At 40.7% G+C, this 24,898-nt stretch overlaps 1 protein-coding gene across 1 annotated transcript; it reads right to left on the bottom strand.

Annotated features, from left to right (window-relative positions):
• Positions 1-7,747: 7,747 nt before the first annotated feature.
• On the bottom strand, positions 7,748-23,810 carry LOC147640436 (osmotin-like protein). The gene is made up of 7 exons (XM_086825321.1): positions 23,619-23,810; positions 23,141-23,418; positions 22,951-23,009; positions 10,818-10,907; positions 10,642-10,692; positions 9,778-10,465; positions 7,748-8,318 (listed from the first exon to the last, which is right to left on the bottom strand). The coding sequence occupies exons 1-7, from the start codon at positions 23,808-23,810 to the stop codon at positions 8,225-8,227; spliced, it is 1,452 nt and encodes a 483-aa protein (XP_086681447.1). The 3' UTR covers positions 7,748-8,224.
• Between the last annotated feature and the right edge of the window lie 1,088 nt (positions 23,811-24,898).

Below are 24,898 nucleotides of genomic sequence, written 5' to 3'. Positions count from 1 at the left end.
GCTTACTTTTCCTCCTTCTAATTGGGTTGATTTCAGCAAGCTTTCCGCAGTCCTTTGCACTTTCCCCTGGGATCTAGTGACAACTCCCACCATTGGATGATTATGAGAAAATGTCACCTTTCTAGATTTTCTGTCTGCCGATTCTTTCCTAGCACCTACTATAGGGACTACTTCCACTAAATTTGCTGAAGTACTTGGACCCTCATCTACAATTTGCTTCCCTTTGTCCCCTATTAATTTTGCATTACTTTTAGGGCAATCTTTCTCCTCGTGGCCCTCCTCACTACATTGCTTGCATAAAGGAACATAATCTTGGTGTGCCCTTGCATTCGGGCAATATGCAGCAATGTGGCCTTCTTGGTGGCAGTTCCAACAAATCACTGTTCCTTGGGTAATTGTATTAGGACTTCCATATCCTTGATAACCCCGGCCAAAATATGGCCGATATGGTGACCCTGGCATTCCACCTTGCCCTCGCCCTCGTGGAAATGGAGGTCGGGCTTGTGCGGGTAATCCTTGCTGCAATTGTTGCTTATAGGGTTCTGGGATTCCTCTTTGCATGAAAGGTCGAGGTGGAGGTCCAATTTCATAAGTAATATTATTCTTATCCATGCAATTAAAATTAGTGTTCATCCCCTGCGCTTGCCTTCTCTCATGTGCTTGCTTAATGATGCAATTTTCCTCTGTATGATTGTTTTTCAAGCAATAAGTACAAAACAAGATTCGTGGTTGATCAGGTACGACTCGAGATACAGTAGGACACTCTGTAGCCAAGTGGCCATAGCCATGACATTTCCCACACCATATATTCGATCGAGGTGGACTTTGCGCATTGGCTTGCATAGTAGGCAGCTGTGGCTCTATCGCCATAACGTCCCTTACTGGAGCTCGCACAGCACTTAAGATCTCCTCTTTAAATTTTCCCAACACACTTGTCACAATGTCCCCCACCCTTGCCTCGCTCACTAAAGGTGGTGGTGGTGTTCCGGTCTGAAGCATGTATGCTGGTGCAGTCATATATGGGTTTGGAGGCATGTATGATGCTGGATTTGTATTAACAACCACTTGTGGTTGTGAGGGACCGGCAATTGTTGAGACCTCCTGGGGTCTCATAGAGCTTACCATAGGTGATGTCCCCATAGGGCCATAAAGTAATTCCCTCCGTCATTGCTGTCCCAGCTGTACCTCTTCCCAGTTTCTAGCTTCTTGTTTGGCCGCGTTCAAATCAACAGGCCGACGAAGCCCAACATACTTCTGAGCCTCTGGATCCCTTAGACCATCAATCAAACGACGCTTTTGTGTGTCATCATTAGGGGCTGCTACTCCCATCTTCCTCACAATGGTCTCCATGCGTTGTATGTAATGGTCAATGCTCTCATTCACTCCTTGCAACAAGTAGTCTAATTGCTGGGCTAATCTATCTTGAAAACCTTGCCTTCTAAATTTGGCCAAAAAAGATGTTGATAGATTTTGGTACGTGGCCTTGGAGGCTGCATCCAAGTTGCCATACTAACTTGCTGCTTCGTCTTTAAAAGTTGTCGGAAAGATATGCAGCTTTTGATCTTGATCAATTATCTCGTTAGCAACACATGTCACCTCAAACTTTTGTAAATGCGCATCAGGATCCTCGTCCTCCCAAAGTCCCGCAAATTGCACAAAGTCGGCTAACCGGATTGTTGCTCTTTGTGCTGGAACAACCATTTGGAAAAATGGTAATACCTCAAAAGTTGGATCGTCCCAGAAATTTAATGCTCTAGGTCTTACCCTAGGTAATCGCGGATAGCTTCTAAGTCCTCTAGGCACACTACCGCTAGTGCCTGCAATAGTCTCTCTTTCTTCTCTTGCTGGGCTATCAACTTGTACAGGTCGATTTGCTGACTCCTAAATCCCTTATTGTTTGGTCATCACACGAAAGATCTTCCCCGCTTAGACTAGAAGGAACGCTAACCTGAAATTGACCGCTATCCAAGGATGTTCCTTGTGTCACGTTCGGTTCTTGCTCTCTCAACAATAGGTTCACTAATTCTAATTGCGCAGCGAGACGGATTCCAGCTCGTTCAGCCCTCCTTTCTTCCCTTGCTTGTCTTGGGTCAATTGTTCGACCCTGAGTAGACTCACTCATGCACTTCTTACTTCCTGAGATTCTTCGTGATTCTCTGGATTATCTAGCTTGATGGACCTTAAAATTGCCTTGATAAACCACTTCCACCAGATTGATGCATGGAACAAACCAAAGGGCTCTATGGATCTAAGATAATCCTTGCAGTATGTAGCCTTGATCTTACGTATCACATCACTGGGAAACCGTGGGTAATATTCTTGAATGAATATGTCCTCCCACTCTTGTCGTTCTTCTTCGTACGGAACCCAGTTAGCAAAACTCTCCAAAAAATCACATGTGTTTACCAATGCCCCTCTCTCATTTGACTCCTCGCGGCCACTCCTAAGTCCTTCTGATTCTAGGAGTCGTGCCGTTTTTTTTTAATTTTTATTTTTTGAACTCCTAAACCCTAGTTCTCACACGCAAAATATATGCGCCGAGATATCCCGTAGCTACTAACTAGCTAGTGATCTCCCAGCGAACGCACCAAAAAATGACTGGCCTTCCTACTCTCTAGTCCAACGCACTAATACCCACTAAAACAGTGAATGCGTCCTAAATAACAACCACACACAGCCTAAATCCTAGAAACACACACCGAAAAGACATCTTTTTGTATGAAATAATTTACAATGTTTTATTTACACACACCCACACAGACACACAAATGGAAAAGAACAAACTACTACGACCCAACAGATCATCAAGACACAACTTCACCATTCTAAACTGAATAAAGAAATTTAATGTCAAAATGGTTTTGTGTAAGTTGTTTCCAAGAATTTAATGAAAAAGAACCAATATTTCCAACACTTCCACGTTTCAGTCAATCTGCAACAGCATCACTGCATTCAACATTTGGCTAATCTTCACTTCACTCCACTCTTCACTCTCTCTCTTTCACACTTCAAAACTCTTTCTTTCTTTCTTCTCTCTCTCTACTCACTATTCTCGTGAACTCTCTTCTTCTTCTTCTTTCTTTCTCTTCCTCCTCCTCAAACACAAACACAAGCATAATGTACACAATCTTATACATTCTCTCACACTCTCATGCTTTTACTTTTAAGTATGCACCATGTCAAAGTGATCAAATCTCTTTCTCTCTCTTTCCTATTTTGCATGTACACACATAGCGTAGCCATATTGCCCTCTCTCTTCTTTCCTTCTTCTTCTACCCACACACAATGTCTCCTCTACTTGCTATGGTTCCCCACCTTCTCTCTCCTCATTTTACCATGAGAGCATGGCGACCTCCCACATGCACACACGTTTCTTTCTCTCTCTCACAGTCTACCATGGGTGGCCTTCCTAGGTGTGTGCTTGCTCTCTTCATGAGCATCCCCCTTAGTAGTGTCGCCAAGGTCCGCCATTATGGTACCTTGTCCATGTATATGCTGGTCGGTTCCAAGATGCGGCCTAGGCTCTGTCCACTGAGCCAAGCGTCACTCCTTGCCAGGCACACAGCCGTCCAACTGTCTGGCCCATGTGTATTAGCCGCCTCATACGCACGGCCAATCCGTATGGGTGGTTTCTCCTTCTTGGTACGCAGCCGGCCATACTCATGCTATACCAAGTTCTATCTGTCGAGCCTACCACACAAAGCCAATTGTTGGCCAACCCGTAAGGCGCACACACCTTGGGGTCAAGCCCCCAGCATGGCGACTAGAGCAAGATAACCCTTATCGTGCACCTCCCTCGGCTACACATGCTAGGCGACCACACTACTGTGTCCACCTCTTTGTAGTGCACCGGCCAGCCAGCCCTATCGCACACCTCCCTCGTGGAGTCTCTCCATGCGCGCCGGCCATGCACATGCGACCATCCCTATCCGTTGGGCTTGGCCTATGCCCCATGACCTTAGTGCTCACTGCTCAGGCACACCTGGCTGATGACCACAGCCCGCTCAACCTTAGACGGAGGGGCTTGACCCCTTTTGTGTACACGACACACAGGCGGCCCACCATGGCGCACAAGCGGTCTGCCAGCCTCGTGCGCAAACAACCACCTCTCCGTGGCTCTCCATGCTCACACAGCCAGTCTCGCTCACGACACCAAGCTCTCCTGACCGCAGGAAGCCAACCCGTCCACCTCAAGCGCAAGGGCTTAGCCCCTCTCTGTGTTGTGCAGGCCGACACTTGGCCAAGGTCTCCGCCACCTTCTTCGTGCAGGCGCCAGGCCTTCTCTCTTTCTCATACAAGACACGCACATACCCATACTCTTTCTCTCTCTCTTTATGTACAGAGTTCATTAACAACAACAAACAAACAGGCTTACCTCCTCCTCCTCCTCCTCCTGCTCTTCACGTTAGCCAGAGAAAGAAACGCTCCCTCTCTCTTTCTCTTATATTCTCTCAAGAAGTTGGCGGGTACCAACGGGTGCTAAAACTACCCACCCTTCCATTTTTTTTATTTGAAACTTTTCATTTGTAACCACATTAAGGTCTACAAACTTGCGTTCCCACCTAACCATCCTCAAAGCTTGAATTGGAAACTCATCATACTAACCCTCGTTCTCTTCCCTCGATCTCTCTCTTCTCTCTTCACTCTTACATACAACCTCCTCTTTATGTACAATACAATGTTAATCGTCACCATACCCATGCAATGTGCTTACACCAATGGACAACATCGACAATCATGATGCATGCACATACCATGACATTCCACACACACATGCTTTCAAATACTATGGAAATGCATCCAAAATGACCATAATTGACCCTATTTAAACCCTAAAAATTGCTAAAATGGCTTCGATCCAGGGGTCATCAGTGGGTGCCCGCTTCTGGCATGCAGAAAACATTGGGGTGGTTAGACAAGCAAACACACTCTCCTTGTCTCTCATATATTGAGCTCAAGACCACCAACATCTGTGGAGCTCGATTAGCAGGTTGATGAGTGATGTGTGTGTGTGTGTGTGTGTGTGTGAGAGAGAGAGAGAGAGAGAGAGAGAGAGAGAAAGAGAGCGAGAGAGAGAGAGAGAAGGGACACCTTTGTGTCTTCATCCGCTGCCTTCGAGTTAGCCATTATCGAAGATGCAAACATGTTCTCAAGCAGATATCAGTGGGGGAGAGGAAGAGAGAAGAGATCTGCTAACTCTGAGTTTTTTGAATGAGACAGTGCATGTAGAGAATGCATACAAAAAATAACAATTACCCCGCCACTTTCAATTATTACCCCACTATCTTTTTCAAAGTTCATTTCCAAGTTGTAAACCACAACCCAAAAACCATTATTCCTACTGGTCGTCCAAAGTGGTCGTCCAAAGTGTACCACCTTACCATGCATCCACTCATATCTCAGAACTTCTCTCTTGAATAGATCCTTCCATGCCATAATTGTGGAGCAATGAGGAGGATGAACAACTAATCACTAATGTGCCACAAGAAAAAGGAAGGCAATGAATATTGGATGAAGCATTACGCCAAAAGGTGAATACATTCTACATTCTAAATAGTCCCATCATGGAGAAGTGGATTGGGAGATACAAGGATGCAATCATAGACAAAAGGATGAGAGAAGAGCTTTCAAAAAAGCAAATAGATGCTTGCCATTCCCACCTAGCTTAGAACCTCTCCCAAATGTAATCAATATAGAATGGCTTCGTGTATGGCAATATCGATGGTATCAAAAAATGGCAATATCGATGGTATCAAAAAATGAAGAGATGATCACAAGAGGAGAGTATGAGTATGCACGAGGATGTGACCCTCAAGTAAGTATATTCTTCAACTCTGTCTCATGATTTGATATATACCTTATTTAATGCACTATACTAAATATCATGCATTTGTTTAATGTTAGTGCAAATATAATGCAATATGGTTAGAGGGAAGGCACTTTTGCATGGAGCGTGTGGATTCTAAAAGAAGTACATTTGATTGAAATGTGATGATAACTTTTGAGCATGAAAGTCGACCTAGTAAACATAATACCAATGTCATGAGTGAGGACAATCTTGAGTATTCAAGATATTCTTAAGGTTGGGTTTAGAGTATTTAGTCTATTCATCTTTAATGTCAAATGGTTTAAGGTGATATATAGAGGTGCTCACGCAACCATGAAGAAACATCCAGATGGATTTTTTCAAATTGATTCCACCAAGTTTTAGAATGATGAGAAAGATACTTTCGTACTACTTCAACTTAGTAGCCCAACCTCACCAATAAATCTTGATGTAGTATAATGAAAGTGTAATCCCTTTACTTTGTGATTTTAGATTGTGTTTCAGGCCCTGTCCAATAAAATTAATCCAAAGTGGTGGTATGTTATACAAGTTTTCCCTCATTCAAAACATATCTTTCAAGATCAAGATGTTAAGGCCAAATCTCTAAATGAGGTGCAAGTACTACCTCAAATTGACTCATTGGAAGAAGAAGATGATGAAAATGAAGAAAATAATTTAGAGGAGGCCGATCAAGAGCATGGGAACATCAATCCAAAGAAGATGAGTCACCTATTGATCATGACAATGCTTTATTGAATAATGATAGTAATATTAATGTGGAACCCCATTTTTTCATTAAGCTTCCATTAGAGATAGAGATTGATAAAGCAATACAAATGGATATATTACAAGATGGGATAGATTCATGATCTTAACATTGTTTATGTAATTATTTCCTTTTAAAAGTTTTTAACTATCTTTATTTTTTATTTTTCAAACATGGCTTTAAGGGTTCCGATGGATGTTTTTTTAAAACAATCATCATTTTATGTACGTATGTGACATATATAACCTAATTTCAATATTCACAACTCTCTCAAATGTTTTATAACAATATAGCATCAAAATTTTGCTACCCAGCAACAAAATCACAGTGTAGCAACAAAAATTTTCTCTACTGAGCAACAGCAGGTTTTCCATAACTACCCCTAATCTTTCCAATTTTAATGCATATTTCATTAAACCATTAATGTAAATACAAACAGTTACATTACCCCCTATAAGGCTTGATTTTTTGCATATTTTATGTATCCACCACCAATATTCTCCAAATTTAACATATACATTCAAATGAACCATAAATATAAATGACACATCACTACCATTCACCCTTCGATAGATCCAATATACCTTCGTTCAAACACCAAAAGAAATTAGAGAGAGATAGGTGCACAAATAAGGAAAATCTTGTACAGAAACATGTGAACCACAAATTAACATAGTGTATATTTATTTCCACTAGTCATCTCGTGGCACCACCTTAAATTACCGTAATTTTGAGATATTGAGGCTATTATAAGACATGTTACTACATCTTTTTGAAATATGTGTGTTCTACCTATGTAGGGTTATGTGTTCTGCATGTGTAGGGTAATGTGGCTGTACATTCCATGAAATTTATCCATGTCTAGTACTCACTAACTCTAGCTCATGACCTATCATTTAAGATTGAAGAGCTAACATTTGATTATTCAATAGTCCAGTACCATTATTGCTACATGGATATTTTATGTTTGTTTCATGAGTTACACACAACATTAGGAGTGAATATATTTTTCTACCATATGATTTAGCTAGCCCACAAAAAGTGACTTCTCTTTGGAATGCAACTTAAAATCTCAATATCCACTAGCACATGCAAAAAAATGATCTACTTTTTTCACATCACACACAGAGAAAGGACTAAGTAAGGGAGAGAAAAGAACAAACCATTTAGACTTTTTGATAGAAGCATCATGAAAAGGTACTCTCATGGATATGATACATCATATAATACTCTTGAAGTGATAAGAATGCATTCCTCGCTTTTTGAAAAGCCGACATTTTTATAACCCATAGGCTTGCAAATCCAGGTAAAAGTGAACCACTTTTCTAAAAGAAAAGTATCACAAAAGTAGATAATTTAAACTTTTGGGGGGGGGAAAGCTAACGTGATATCAAGTCAAGAATTTCTTTGGAGATGTGTGAATGATGGGAGTGTGGATTGAATTAAGCCAAGTGACTCCTGATGGCTACATTATATGGGTCATATACATACTTTATGTAGGCAATACACACAAATGTATTCGGAAATGAGCAAAGGTGATATATGTTGTCTATCCACCACCAAGGCTAAAATTACTTTTTGTTCCTTTGCCGTGAGGAACGGTTGATTCGAACCTTTGCGTCTTATTCGTGTCATGATAGATTCCTCTCAAAGACCAGCCAGCCCAAGAGCCCCACGCATATTACCCACCAAATGCCGGGCCTCCTCTTTGTAGCTGTCGATGCCCTGCCGAGGGCAAAACATAGGTTGAAGGTTATAACCTGTGGCAGACCACTAGCACCCCTAGCACATAAAAAGCAACAACGGTGGCCATTTCTTTTGTTGTCACCACATTATTATTGAGTTATTTAATTGACTCGCGCATTTTGAGCACAAAAGCCTAGGCACTCTGTGTGTAAAGGTCTACGCGCTTTCATTCTCGGTAGCTGGGCGCTTCAGAAAACAAGAGGTCAAAGAAAACTACGCGTAGATAGGCTTATAGAAATATTTGCTTATAACCAACATATCCGGATTGTAATAAAATTATAAATTAGTCGTCAATTTTTAAATTTAAAAAAGAAAAGAAAAGAAATTTGATTCATTAGCATGGCACTTAGGTAACACGTAGTGGAAGGATGCATGGGAGAATGACATATCTAGAAAGTGTAGGTGAGTTGGGTAGGGACACTTAGGGATCAAATAGCCACGATGGTTAGGGAATGGCAGGTCATGGGTTCGACCATCACTTGCACACTTGTTGCCGAGATGGATAGCGATTTGATAGCCTAGATGGTTATGGATCTAGGTCTCAACGGGAGTTCATAGGTTCGACCCTCGCTTGTTTTGACAGGTAGCCCCGGTTGTCATTCTTGATGGAAATCCCTGATTGCCACGTGTTTTAAGCATTCTTTATGTATTTTTTGTGGGGCACCTCAGAATTTTGGATGCACTTTACATCCGAATGAGCCAAAAATGTTTGATGCGTGTTTTAGAAAAGCAACCGGCCCGCTCGACCGGGGTAGAAATTTGCAACCCTACCCTGGACTTCAACATTTTCAAAATTGAAAGCCTATAAGGTACCTTAGCCTTGACTTGAAACCCATTACTTTTAAAATTTTACTTCAGATGGCCTTCTTTAGAAACTAAATGTAAAGGTAGACTTCCTCTAAAGCTTTGGAGGGCAATGATGCCTATTGAAGGCATCAATTTTAACATTGCCAATGATAGCTACTTGCAATGCTCACTCGCTACAATGTAGGTCTGTGCATGTCAAGCAACACCAAAGCCCTATATGCATTCATGCTGCACCTCACCCCTAGACATGTATGGATGTAGCGGCACGTGCATGTGCACAGGCTAACCTTGGAATTGCTTCGCCGTGGGAAGAGCTCTCCATTGGGCATACAAGTAGGTGACCCACAGGTTGCCACAGTCAAGCCATACAACAAAAAATACTTTCCCAAACATGAACCCAAGCCCCCCAAAAAAAAAATACTTTCATTGCAAAAACTCCTTTCAGTCTGCCCCCTTTTTTCTTTTCCTCTTGTTGTGCAATGAGCCCTTTTTCTCCCTCTCTTTGTTTGGACAAGTGGAGAGGCGGTGTAGACGTATATACGTACGAGCGGTTTTAAACCCCTAAAAAAAAGAAAAAAACATGATGAAACAAATCATCTAAAAGAATGGAGATAATTTCGAGCTCGAGCACCTGGATGCCGGGCAGAATGTGATGGCATAGTTGGCGCCGGAGCACGTGTAGATGCTTGTCGGATCGTCGAAGGCGTAGCTGTAAGCGTTCGGGCAAGCAGCCTTGAAGATCCTCGAGTATGAGGTGGGCTTGCAAGTGGCCGAGTTTGCGAACGCGCCCGAACAGCAATACTGCGCCTCCTGGAAGGCCAAGCATGCGCTCTTGCACGCCACTACTTCGCCATTGTCCAGCACCTGCAGGTCGCTCGGACAGCTCTTGTTGATGTCCACGCTGCAGCCCGCCACCCCGCACGTGCCGTTCGTCTTGTTGCTGGGCGTCACCGACACCGGCACATTGTACCCGTCCACCAAACTCACATCGTAAAAGTCCTCGCTGGCCCCTGTATGGCCCTGCAGTGTGAACTCCACCAGTGTGGCCGGTGGTGTCGCCCCTGCGCCGCTGCATTGCAGCCTCCCAGCGCAGTCCCCCGACGTACAATTGCCCACCCCTCCGCTTGAGAATCTGCAGCCTGTTCTTCCCCACAGCCGCCCGGACCATCCTACTGGCATAGTTATCGTCGTTGATTGGCCTGACCTCAACGCAAAACCCCCATTGGCCAACGGAGGCAGCCCCGCACCCGTGAGAAGCCCCGGCCACACTGTGTAGGCGCAGCTGTTGGCTACTGTGAACCTCGTTGCATCAGTACTCCCTGCAACAAACAAATTAAAACAAGTCAGGCATAGCCTTTCCATTAACTTCGTTGACTCAAGAGAAAATGCGAAAATTCAAAGAGAGATAAGCTCCCAACCTACTTTAATCTGGAGTAATTACTCATCAATCTACGATTTGGAAGCCATATTACTTCCTATCGGAACCATAACTTACTGAGTTCCAAGAGAAACACCAGGACGCAGAAGGTAACAAAGTGCTTCCAAGCTGAGAAATTGTGCTCCATAATTATGAGTACACAAATCAAATCAAACGGAAACACAGCATCAGAAGGAGAGAATTTGAGGTTTACACGAAGATTCGTTTCGTAAGTAAGGGCGTGTGAGTATTACTGGATTTACTGACGCTGAAAGAGACGTAGAAGCACCGCTGTGCAGCCGAATAAAGCAACCGGCCATTTGCCAGCTTGGCAAACTGTGGCGCTGGTATGCCTCTAAGAACCTCTTCACACGTTCACCGCGCCCCACATCCAGCAACCGCCTGCATCGCTTGGGTTCTTGCGCGCTGCCGTTGTGGGGAAGTTTCGCGCCTTCAGACGTACCTGGTTGGGATGGTGTGCAAGCCTCGAGGTAGTTTTGGAATGTGTAACCTGTTCTTTGTTAATATGAAACTTGGTTCGTTTCTCACATTGCCACACCATTGTTTTTTTTTTTTGGCCACACCAGAGGCCAAACCCTTGGTTTGGAAAGTCGTGAACAGCCCCCCTAAAACAGAAGTTTTCTACACAAGGAGAGGCAGCTATTTAATGATTACGAGTTGGTGACCACTCCCCCAGTTTGGGGGAGCTTCCACGTGGCCGAGCGAGGGCCACATGGCCGAGCCCTCACTCCGCCTCGTGGGATTGTATCAATTGATAAGCTCGAATTTCCATTTCATTAAGGGTTGTCATGTACTTTAGGTCCAAGATGCGTCTTGGAACCCATTTGATTCCATTGAGTGAACATTGAAAACTCTATGAATTATGTGTATTATGTATGTTTTTTTTTTCTGTTCGAGGGTGGCATTCAAACACCGGTTCTCCACTTGAGAGCCAATAGGCTACACCAACTCGCCCAACTCACGTACAAGTTGATTAATTATACTAGTACAATGTCTACTACGGACTTCTTTTGTGAGACTCCTACCCCTCTATCTATGGCAACGGAATCACACTAAGGGTAAAGCGACTCACTTAGGGCCTCAAATCACAATGTCATAATGCTTAGCTATCCTATCATATCCTCTCAGTCTGACTAGAATAATCCTCATCCAGGAAAGGTGAATGATTTCTCCAGAAGATGTATCCCCTTGATAGTTCTCATAAGCAGGTCACGTCGAGCGGCTCCGTCAAGCTAAACAAGATGTCTTGACTCCTCGATTATGAAAATAAATTCTGCTCCATACTGCATTTCTTTAATTTTTACACAACATTACTCAAAATAGAAGACAATGTTCAAATAGAAAACAAGATAACATCCAATAAGTTTTATTTGAATACATTAAGGAAAAGTAATCAGTGACCAAGCCTAGCTCTCATAGAGCAACAATACGTCTCAAAAGACATGCCATAATACACTCGGTCAAACTAGCTGTCAAGGTCCTAGGAATATAGCACCTAAGAGTACTATACATAAGTCTATGGACCCTAAGATCTCTTTGAAGAGGTCCGTAAAAAGAACTATGCCTCCTACGAAATCCGATCAATCAAGGGCAATGTTCTCTGATATAGACACTCAACCTAGTTACATGTAGCCATAATCCATTGTCTCGAAAACCATATGTACTTCCGATTAGCAAGGGTCGAGAAGTAATAATGAGCCAAGGTGACTTAATCTAGCACGACGAACTGAAGAGAGGAGATGTTGGAATGTAAAGGCTATCATATCGTCCTCCTACGATAGCTCGAGGACTCAAACTATTGCTCCTTCTCAAAGGAAAACCTAGTTGAATATTGTAGGTTTCGGTTCCAGGCAATGCATCATATGATAAAAATACATTTAACCATCAGTGTCTCGCATCTAAACCTAGCTTAGCTCTAATACCAACTGTAAGACCCCTCCCCTCTATTTATGGCAGCGCAGTCACACTAAGGGGAGAGCAGTTCAGTCAAGAACTCATATAACAATGTCTTGTTAGACACTCTTAGTCTATGATTAGAATAATCCTCACGCAAGGAACGATTCCTCTAGAGGTGTATTCCCTTCATAATTCTCACAAGCAGGTTACATCATGACTCCTCAATTTTAATAATGCACCTATCCTCGTTCATGATTTGTTGACAAAACTATTCAGCTCGTAGGTTTTTCTCACTCTAAAAGACACAATTTTGTTTCGGATTGGAAAGTGCCTACTTCTTAGATTCCCCTTACTGCCCATTTTTTAATGTTTAATCCTTTATCTACTTTGACCACATCCATATGCTAAGCCTTGCCCCATGCAATCCCATTGGTCTAGTCTATTGCCCTCCACTAGATCTATGGAGCCGTGTGAGCTCATACACCTATAATTGAAATTATCTCTTTACTCATTGCACTAGTTATAGAAAGCAAGATTTCACACACACACACACACACTGTACACTCCTTTTAAAAAAATTTCATTTTTTAAAAGAAAACATACATCATATTATATATGTTCAAAACCATGCATATATATATGTATATATATATATATATAATATGTCCACATCACATTTATATGTTTGAAACTATGCATATATATAATATGTCTACATCACATAAGTAACACACTAATGTCACCTCAATAAATCTCCTTGCACCATGATCGTGATCCGTGAACAAGATGATATGCACCAATGAGCTCGAAACACTTGGACCGCCCCATGAAGATTAGTGGAGGATCCCTACAATGTCTCATATCCACATCAACATTAATGTCAATAAACACTAGGAGTCACTTCTATTGGTCGTCACCTATCCCAGAAGCACGAATACTCCACGTATCCACATTAGGTACTAGTATGCATACTTAGTCACCAAGCACTTCCCTACTCGTTTCACTCCCGATCGGCTTCTTGTCATCACACCAATCGTGTCAGGAGTGCACCCATGTTTGGCTGAGAGGGGTCAAAGTCTTTGATGACCTTCGTGTGATTCTCCTCTCAGATGACACCTACTTAATCCTAGATATTTAGAGATCAATCATACTTCTTTGAGCTAATCCTCTCCTTAATCTTAATCTTTATTCTACTTGCGCAAGGAGGGTCTTTTTCTTTTCTCTATCTAAGTTCCTTTCTTCTCTCTCTAGAATTATAGTTGAGGGATTATTCTCTCTCTAGGATTATTTATACTAATGTTCAATTAAGATTCTAAGTATCCTAACATGTCAAATTTAATTGTTCTAATGCCTTCTTATCCACCTAAAACCACTTTCTCTCTTGAAAATCTTAATCTATCTTTTTCTCAATGATTTCTTATTCAAAGATTTAATTTCTCATTGATTGATAATCTTTAACCGAATTTACTTTCCATGAGGTCCATTTGTTTATGTGTAATCTTTAAACATTTGTGTGCATACATAGGGTATACACATTATGCACAAACTTATTGAATTAATTCCTAAAACTCAAGACCTCTATTCTCATTTTATCCTAGGTTCATCCCCTAGAGCACCAGTTTTCATATTTATTGAGTTCTTACCCTATTCTTACCCTTGACTAGGTTTTAAACCTAAGGTCTAACTAAGTAATTAATCTAAGGTCTAGGCTTAAAAATCTAGGGCATAATTTCTAGACTCATGTGCACCTAAATGAACATTCACATCCATGAATTCCTATGCACATGTAGATGTATACCATAGACTATAAAGGCTCAAACTATGCATTATTGACCTATACATACAACCTTAGACTAGTACCCAAAATTAATCCAATACTCTCAGCCGTCGGATTATAGATTAATCCATTTAAATCCTAATTCTTAGATAGGTTGTTGTAAATAAGCCAAAGGGTACAAATGACAAAGGGTTCACTTCTAAGGTTAAATGCACTTGATATGAAAATATTATATTCCTAAAATTCATTTCTTATTCTCTATAAATTCTTTGAGAATTTTCAAGAGACTAGATTAATTTAAATAAATGAATCTAGGCCTCTTCTCCCCATTTAATATTTAATTAAGGGTAATTAAGGTCAAAATTAGACATAAAATCAACTAATTGACCATTTTCTATTCTCTATTAATACATAAAGAATTTAAATATAAAGAAACAATTTAAATTTCACCCATTTCAATTCAAAAGGAGGAAAGTACCAATTGTACTTCAAAATTTTAACACTTAGGTAGCCAACCTTCATATTAGCTTGAATATGTTAACTCGGGCTTGCAAGAAGATGGAGTACATCTCTCCACTAGCTTAAAAACCCAAGAGTTTTTCTTCCTTGGAAACAAAGCCCAAAATATCCCAATTATGATGTAGCCTTGCACAAAAGCCAATGCCAAGGGTACTAGTTCCTCTACAGGTGCATCTAGGCATTTATTAAGCAAAAGTAGCTGTAAATTCACTCCTACTCTCTCTAGCAACAAGTGTGGAGAAAATGAGAGGAGAGAGGGGGGTATTTATTCTTGTTTAAGGGCCCAACCAAACTACCAAGTGTCATGTTAGCCCACAATCCCTCTTCACTTAACTAGTAGCATAAAATTGAGTTTAGCTAGTTCTTAACTCCACTCAACTTAAGCATGGTTCCAATCTTTATGTTATCCTTTCTATCCTTACATTTTAATAATTTAAAATTTGACCCTTATTCTTAGACCATGCCCAAGGTTCATTAAATAAATTTATAAGGCCTTACACTTAACCTTTGTAATCTCTTCAAAAGGGTTACATCCATTTAATTTCTTCTTGACAATTTTAATATTTTTAATCCAACCTTAGCACAAAATAATATCTAGCTTGTAAATTGCTCACTAGTCCTCGATTAATATACCAAGGGTACATAAGTCCACATGTCTAGGTTTCATATGGGACTACTAATTCTTAATTATTTCCAGGTTCTCAATTTCACAAACCTTATTAAATTTTTCCAAGCCACATTTCCATGGTTAGGATATGTGTATTTATCCATACCTGTAAGCACATGCACATGTGCATATATACACCATGTGTGTAGATCTTACCCATATTAATTTAAAAGGATTAATCTCTAAAATTTGTAATAATTTTTGTGCACATTTAGCATAGTTTATTTCATTCTTAAGAATTCCATATCATCTAAGCAAAGTCAAGCCTTGGGCTCAAATATGCACGTGTGTACCTATGCACATTTTGCTCTATTGATTTATTCAAAATAACCAATTATTACTTTTAATTTTTAGAATTAGTTCTCTTAATAATTTCATGAACTTTAGACTAAGTAGATTCAGATGTACAGTGAGAGGGATCTTACATTCTCCCCCACTTGAAAATACAAGATACCCTCATCTCACGAATTATAAATAATCTCTTACTATATCTTCTTTATTTTCCCAATTAGCATCTTTAACTTGTTGTTGCGAAGAACTTCTATTTAATTAAATACTCTCTTAAAATTATATTCCTAAGGGGATTTTCTTTTATGTCTAGAACTGTTTCAATTTCCAATTCCACTTGGCCTTAAGTGGGAAAGGCAACGTGCTCATTATCTAATATATAGCTCGGATCTAGTACGTATTTCTTCAATAAGCTCACATAAATGATATTATGGATCTTTAAGTATGGAGGAAGCAAAAACTCATAAGCTTGATCCCCAAATTTCCTTGTAATTACATAAGGCAATAATATCTAGGTTATAGTTTCTTATACTTTCCTAAGGATTAAAGAGAACTTTTATTGGGTAATACTCAAAGAAAAACTATATCACCTTCTTCAAATTCTTTAGAAGTACATTTGAGATCAGCATATTGCTTTTGTTTGCCTCCTGAGCAGCTTTGATATCTTTTTTTATTGAATGCATCTGATCCATATCATCTATCAATACTTCCACTCTGATTAGTGGGTCAAACCAATCTAAAGGTATCATATAATCTTATCTATAAAGTGCCTTGAATAGACTTATTCCTATGCTCTGATGATCAGATGTATTCTAATAAGCAAACTCCACCAAATAAAGATAGTTTATCTATCTTTGCGATCTCATCCACAAAATACTCAAAGGATATCTTTGATTACTTATTGCACTCTTTTGGTCTAGACACCATTAGTCTTTGGATGATATCTAGTACTCAGATCTAGAGACGTTCCCACAGCTTCAAAGGAAGCAATCCAAAAATGGGATGCAAACTTCACACCTCCATCCTTGACAATCCTTCTAGCAGTCCATGAGGTTTAAATATTTCCTTCAAAAAGACTTTAGCAACATCAAGAGCTCAATAAGTCTTCTTTTCTGGAATTAGATGAGGGGCTAGATGAGTAACTTTTGTTAGTTGATCTTCTACTGCCAAGAGCTAAGTAAGTCTTCTTTTTTGGAATCAGATGAGGGGGGTAGATGAGTAACTTTTGTCAATCGATCTACTACTACTAAGATGGAGTCATATCCAGCATTAACTAAAGGTAATCTAGTAATTAATTCCATGCTTATGCTCTCCCATTTCATCTATGAAATATCTAAGGGATGCAACTTTCTTGGTGTTTTTATCCTTTTATCTTTTCTAGAAAACTAGGCATTATCCTTGGGGGGGTTCACCTAAAAATATGTAAGTATACCACATGAGTTCAAATGAAGGGGTTTTTTAATTCAAAATTTTAAGGTAAATTTACAGAAATACATTTACAAAAGGGTTTTTTAATTGATTTTGGAAAAAAAAAACATAAGTCCATAAAGAAAAAGGGGTCATTTTATTCATGGAAAATTCACAGATAAGGGGTTTTTTCAATACTTCTTGAACGCACGTGATACATAGGGTTTCTTAGTAGTGCACCATCCAAGGCATTATTAAACATGTTGCAATATTTGTCTCTTAAGTCCAAGCCAAAAGAAACTCTTATTTATTGCCATGAGATTCTTCACATAGTTGGGGTGTCCTCCTATAAGGTTATCATGAGCTTTATCCTTCTCTTAAGATCTCTATCTTTAGGGAAACTTATGTACAGACATCCTTCTTCACTTCTGAATCCTTGAACTTTTTTGACTTCCTAAGTGATCTTACTCTCCTGCTTAAGCAATGCAATAACAGGGGTAAAAAATTTATCCAATCTAATCTTGTCCATGATCTCAGTGGGCAGAGGTGGGTAGAGGGTTAAAAATTATGTAAGTGCAAGGCAAGTTAAGAAGCCTTCCAAATCATCCACCACTACATTCTCCTTGCCTGACCTATACTTCATCTCAAAATGAAACTCTTAAAGTGTCTACATCCACCTTCTCTACCTCATGTTAAGATCATTATGGGTGAAGATTCACTTTAAGCTCTTATAATCTATAACCAAGGTAAAATTCTATTTGAGGATGATCTTATGTAGGTAGGTAGAGGGCTAGAAATTATCGTAACCACCACGAGTAAGGAAGCCTTCTTTCTAAGCACATTAGCCAGTACCTATACATTCTCCTTGCCTAACCTATATTTCATCTCAAAATTAAACTCTTAAAGCATCTGCATCCACCTTATCTACCTCATGCTAAGATCATTCTCGGTGAAAATACACTTTAAGCTCTTGTGATGTGTAACCAAGGTAAACTTCCGTTCGAGGAGATAGTGTCACCAAAGCTTCAGGGCATACTCTACTACAAGTAATTCAAGATCGTGGATAGCATAGTTCCTTTCATGAGGTCTTAGCTTTTGAGACTCATAACCTATAGGATGCCCTTACTACATTAGGATTCCTCTAATGGAAAATCCACTGGCATTGATAACAACTTCGAAGAGCTTCCCAAACTCTGGCAATTTTAGCACTGACGGTTTCTTCACCAGGGTGACCTTCAACTTATCAAAATCACTTTGACACATTGTTTACCAATAGAACGGATATCCTTTTTAAGGAGTGCTATCAGTGGAGAAGATATATTCTCATATCAGGAATAAAAATGAAAACCACCCTATCAATCCTATGAATCCTTCAACTTCTATTATCATCTTTGGTTCCTACCAATCGATAATAGCCTACACCCTTAGTGGACCAGGTGCCTGCTGATATGACATCTTTCTACTGAGAAACACAATGTTTGAGGGTACAACATGTTTAGAGCAAGGGAGGAGCATGCACATTAGAAAAATAAATAGACTAAGGTTCCACTGTCAAAAAGGTTGAATTGTATGGTCATTTGTAAAAGGTGAAGTTAAAGATCAATAGGTAGTACATGGAAAACACAAGGAGGCATTTGGAGTGTCAACATTTATTGACACATGGATGGCACAAGGGTGCAAAAAGCCTACTGAGATTTGTGATGAGGAGAATCCTTACCTCGCAACTCTACTGGACCGCTACTACATTTCCACAACGAGGAAACTTCCTACGAAAGAAACTCTATAGCATTTTGGCTATAAATCTCTCAAGTTGAGAAAACCTCCACTAAGTAGCATCTTGTACCTTTAGGTAAAGAAAAGTTGTGGGTCCACTTAAAACAAGTCTGTGGAGAAACCATATCATGGAAGGAACTTTTCGGAAAAGTCAGTACGTAGAACCTTTCACCAGACAACCCAACCAGATTCAGGCATGCTTTCTGCATGTTCTTGATTCTAAGGATGGTGAAAAGTAATGCCTTCCAAGAGACCCTCTAGGAAGCTCGCAGCAGTTGGTGGGAGTGCCTTGCACCGTTACAATCAAGAAGTCAGTGCGAAAACTTCTGTAACCCTACACGAGCAAGAGGAAGTGTTAGAATTCAAGCTCAATTTGGACCAAGAAAAGGAGTGCCAAGAGTAAGAAGCGATGCACAGTCCAGATTTGGAAAGCCCAGAAAGGGTGGAGCAACAAAACCAAGAAGAACAACCACAACAAAACCCCCTGAAAAGGTTCAAGGAAGCCATGGCGTCATTAGCCGAAAATTTTCCGGTGTTCTCACGAGAGAAAGGGGAAGATGCAAATCTGCATGTGAGGAGGTTTGAGCAATACTGGACAGTGGTTAGACCTCAGGATGTGGAGGAGCCAGAGCTGAATGAAATTCGCAGAGATGCTTTCATGAATACCTTCAAAGATAGAGCCATAGAGTGGGTGTCAAGATATTAAGATAACCATTTCCAGACCTATGAAGAGGTCATGACTTCTTTTCTGCAAAGATTTCACAAGATAAAGTATGCAACTCAACCCTGTGAGTGATCAAATGAGGGAGCTTCGATAGGAGGACATGGAAGTAGAAGCCTATACAACAAAACTGTTAAGCCTGAGGCAGAGAGTGGAAGAACAAACCCCACCCTCAATGCAAATTGTTGCTAATTGGTTTGTCTAAGGGCTTAAGCTGGACATTCATGCAGCAGTCTCAGCACAAAGCAAGCAATAACTAAAAAGCAAGCAGAAATTGAAGAAGAGTTTGAGGAACTGGTTGAGCTAGCCAAAAGGGCAAAAAAAAGAAGTCGAAAAAGGAGGCAAAAGAGGAAGCCCAGGAAGAGTGTCACACTGAAGAGAGGAAGATTCAAGTGACTCCTCGTAGGACACTCCAATGGTGGTAAAGAAAAAGAAAGAAAAAAAGAATAAAACTGGGAAGGCATAAGTAAGCCTCAGATAATTGATTCTATAGGTAAAGCAACTGATGCAAGAAATGAAAAAGAGCAAGGTCTCAATTTTTCGCAAAAATGTGTTCTGTTCCTGTTCCCAATGCAAACATGAAGGTCACCTCAAGGAGGAATGCACTGTACCACCAACTTTCACAATTTGTAATATGTATAATCATAGTACATAGAATTGTACCTTCCCCTCTATGTGCATAGTGTTAGTCTCCAGAAATTGATTGATCAACTTCCGCCCATCTTCGGGGTCCTGCAACTCCTCCCACTTGTGCTATAGTAGTTTTTCAAATCCACACTTCTTTTCCCACTCCTGATGTTCTTTATTCCTCATGTTAGGGATTATCATGGGCATGCAGAGGCTTTTCTCAGGCATGGCATTGTCTTTTAAGAGAGTGCTGCAGATGGGTGAGAGAGTTGTGAGCAAGAGGGCAAATTGTGAATGTGCATGTTTAGACTCCTTGTGTTCTTTTTGCAATGTTTTCTCCTTTCACTTCCTTTTTTGGGGCATTGTTGTTTTTGGTTTTTGATGTATTGTGATCCTTGATTCATCTCATGCCCACTGTCTGGGCTTAATGGTATTAAAGCATTCTTGCCATCTTCCCATCTTACCGTTGTGCGAGTGGAGTATTAATGATGTTGTGACACTTGTCATCCATGCAGTTCCTTATGCCAACATCGTGGCCTTTTGAGTTGTTGACATGGATAGGGCTGGCGCACACTTGTTGATCACTTACTTTTTTACTATCTAGCTTTGATTGGTTGCGGAGATCTAAGCTTTTGCGGTCTAGCCACCCTTCTGTGGCTTTGTGGTTTTTTGAATTTTCCTCATCCACCTCCACTAGTGAGATCATGCAAGAGTATATGCTCTGGATTGACTCCTGGCCCTCTGCTTCTCCTTCTTCCAGTGTAATTACCACTGGTTAGCCCTTGTATTTTCTCATTCTGAAGCCATTTACTATCTTTGGAAAGGGTGTAGCATCCACGTTTTCTAAGGTTAAGGCATTCTAGCTGACCGGGTCTTTTAATATGAATGGTCCTATCCACCAAATTTTGCACTTTTCGGGATCATTGAAAGGGCTTCACGCTCTGTTGTGCTGTAGTTCCTTTTCGCCCTTGTGAGGGCTTTGCTAGCATAATGGATGGGCTGCATATAAACCTTTTTGCTTTTCATGCATTAGTGCACTACCCGCTGCTTTGTTTGACGCATCTACATACACATGGAACATTAGATTCCATTTCAGATTGATTATCACAAGTGCAATTAACACCATGCTCTTCAGAAATTAGAATGCCTTCTGACACTCCGGAGTCCATTCATACCTTGCATACTTCTTGGTAAGTGCATATAATGGGTAAGCTACATGTGCTAGATAGTTCAAAAATCTAGTCTGCCACTTCACCTTACCAAAAGGGACCTTTCAAGTTGCTTAATGTTCTAAGGAGCAGACATTTTGGATATAGCCTCCACCTTAGCCAGATCTATAGCCAATCCTTGGGCTGACACAATGTGTCCTAATAGTGTTCTAGATTTTACTACAAATGTACACTTGGCCGCATTTAACTTTAGTCTTGTATCTCTGCATCTCTACAGACATAGCCTCAAGTAATAGATTTGCTTTCCCTTATCTCCAAACACGCTGAAATCATCCACAAAATCTTTCATGAAATCTATCAGGTAGTCATAGAAAATATCTTACACCAATCTCTGGAAGGTAGCATGTGCATTTTTAAAGCCAAACATCATGACGGTTGCCACTAAGACATCCTATTTAGTGATGAAGGCGGTCTTCTCCCTGTCTTCTAGAGTCATCTTTACCTGGTTGTACTCGTTGAAACCATCCAAAAAGGAGTACATCTTCACCTGGTTCTACCTGTCTTCTGATTACAAGGAGTCCATGAATGGAAGTGGAAAGGGATCTGAGTTAGTTGCAGCATTCAACTTGTGGTAGTCCACACAGATTTTGATTTTTATGTTCTTTTTGGGATCCACTACAATCGAGGATATCAAGTCAGCTTTTTCCACTGGCATGATGAAACCCACCCTCAGTAGTTTGTCAATTTTAACTTTGACTTGCTTTGCATGATTGGGGTTCATTCTGTACCTCTACTGCCTGACAGGTATCACTCCCTCTTTTAAGTTGATGCTGTGCTAGAAGAATTTAGGGTAAATGTCTTCATATGCCTAGGCAAAGACATCTTGGTATCCCCTAGATTTACCTCTCGTAGTTTGTTCGGGCTTACTTTTGTAGCATTGTTTTCCTAGTTCTCCTTTTGCTTTTGCACCCAATCTCTGATCTTTTGGATCTCTTCTTCTTGCTCCAGATTCCGGGCCCATTTAATTTCTTTCGAGTCTTTCTCTTGCAAGGTTTTTCTCAATTTTGAGCCCTCTATTTTTTCTATAATTTTCTTCTTTTTTCTTCATTTGGTTGTTTGCTACTTCCACGTTTTCAACCTTTGCTTCCGCATAATGCCTTATTACTTCATCCACATTTAACAAGTATAAGGGCACCAAGTCCAGGTGTTCACAGAGTATTCTATTCTCTTCATCATCATCAAACCCTTCTGACATGTTAAATGTGTTTGCATGGATTGGCTTTTGAAAAAGTTTCACTGATCCCCTTGCATCGGAAAGATCAACATGGACTTTCCGCTTTCCCTTTCTAATGGTGATTCTATTCTTGCCCAAGTCCTAATTTACCTTGCCATGTTAAATGTGTTTGCATGGATTTGGCTTTTGAAAAAGTTTCACTGATCCCCTTGCATCGGAAAGATCAACATGGACTTTCCGCTTTCCCTTTCTAATGGTGATTCTATTCTTGCCCGAGTCCTAATTTACCTTGCCTTGTCTCAACTAGGGCCTTCCCAATAACACCTGGTAAGACGCGGTGTGGTTTTCTGTGGTAATAATCACTAAGTTGACCTTGAAGTCAACTTGTTTGATTTTAATTGGGATGTTTTTGATGATTCCTTTAGGTACTACTATCCTGTTATCTGCCATTCTTATGTTAAATAGAATGGGCTCCCACTTGAGACCCAATCCCAATGCAGTTTCCTCAGTGATGATATTCACTCCGGATTCTCCATCCAACACTGCATCATTGATGAGTACATTGTTCAGTTGAATTGTGACTTTGGCTACTACATCATCTCTAGATGTTGGGGGCTCTTCCGACTGCATATTGCTACATTCCGGGGTTTCTTCTTCTACTGAGTGCTTCAGTTCCTTGCTGAGTCCTTCAATGCTTGCCATCAAGATCTTGGCCTTGAATCTCAAACATAAGTCTAGTACTTGTCTCAGCTGGACCTGTCTATCCCAGCAGTACATTGACACTACATTGGTTTGCAACCAGTCGGCATTTTTCTAACTTTCTTCAAAGCATTCCTCATTGAGGTTCTCTACACGCTTGCTTCTGATTATTTTCAAAAGATCTGTGATGATTTCGCATGAGTCATCCTCCTTTTTCTTACCTTTCCTTCTATTTCCTTAGTAGTTTGGATCCTCACCTTTTCGTGATGTTCCCAATCCATAGTTGCCTTCTTATGGGATTTGGGTGAGTTTTGATTATCTAACAGAGTTAGTTTTACACCAAATTCATTAGCTTTAGCCCTTGTGACTGCCAAGATGTCATGAACCTCCATCTGAATGTCAGCTGCTTGAATCATGTTGGTGCTTGGTAGATTTTCTTTGAACTGCATCAATTCTGCTTGTCTTTATTCATCATATTTTTTCTTCATAGCACATTCCGTTGTGGTGTGTCCAGGCTATTGACAATAGTAGCATGTGAAGGTTATATAACCTCCGGCACATCCTTGGCCTCTTCTTCTTGAATAATTTCCACGGCCTCTATTTCCATACCTTCCCATTTCTGGGGGTCTTCTTTCCGCTCCTTCCATGATGTTCACCATGGGAGCTCTATTTTTCAAGGAGAGAAGGGGAACATCAAAAAAAGAGAGAAGAAGGAGGTTAAAAGGGGAAGATTCCCATAAGAACATAAGTTGTCATACCGACAAAAGTGTGGCCTTGGGTGGCGACTCTAGCACAGAAGGTGCAGGAAGGCCCAAGCCACAGTCTCAGGTTACCCGAAGAGTTGGAGGCAGAACTCCCCAGCCAACAGCTACACATAATAGAGGACTGATGTCTGTAGCCCAAAACATCCTCTCTCGCAGGCTCTCTCTTTGATGGAAGAGTATAAGATGAAGGCCCGAAGCACAATCAATTAGATGTGTGCCCTGAACCATAAAACAACATGGAATGCTAATGAATGACACAACTAAAGCCAAAGATTTATAGAGAAAATCACAGATGATGGCATAGAAAATTAGGAGATGCAGAAAAAGATTGCCACAGCGGAAAGGGCCCTAGTACAGCAAAAAGAGCTGAGTGAGGGGAAGATCAAAGTCCTTATCAGTGAGAAGCACTTGATCCAACCTCAAGTGGAAGGGCTCTGAGCAAACTTAATAGAAGCAAAAAAGCCAGCAAAGGTCTGGGTCGACACCATCCAAGGATTGAAAGATGAAGTGCTAGATAGCACAACTCCGTCGGCAGTCACCCAGTCAGAAGCCCAAGCCTCAAAGAACCAGGAAGAAGAAGACGTTCTGTTTCTTTTGCTAGATGCCAACGCAGCAGTAATAAAAACATCAAAGGAGGCCAGACTCAGCAAGGTCTGGGATCAGGCGCTGCAAGCCTTGATAGAAATTCAAGAGTAGATGTCTTGCAAACTGCAACAGGGCATTCATGACCTAGAGGAAGATGAGGATACAGACAAAGAGCCACTGCAACAATA

The sequence above is a fragment of the Cibotium barometz genome, chromosome 3 (genome assembly GCF_041138505.1).
Source record: "Cibotium barometz isolate CiBa-2024 chromosome 3, ASM4113850v1, whole genome shotgun sequence".
Lineage (NCBI taxonomy): Eukaryota > Viridiplantae > Streptophyta > Polypodiopsida > Cyatheales > Cibotiaceae > Cibotium > Cibotium barometz.
This window is presented reverse-complemented; position numbering and strand designations above follow the sequence as displayed.

Coding starts and splice junctions, on each gene's coding strand:
- LOC147640436 (XM_086825321.1), bottom strand. CDS start 23,810: ATGCAGTTCAAAGAAAATCTACCAAGCACCAACATGATTCAAGCAGCT. Junction 10,693..10,817: donor TTTCAGCGTCAGTAAATCCA/GTAATACTCACA, acceptor ACAATTTCTCAG/CTTGGAAGCACTTTGTTACC. Junction 10,466..10,641: donor GGTGTTTCTCTTGGAACTCA/GTAAGTTATGGT, acceptor TGTTTGTTGCAG/GGAGTACTGATGCAACGAGG.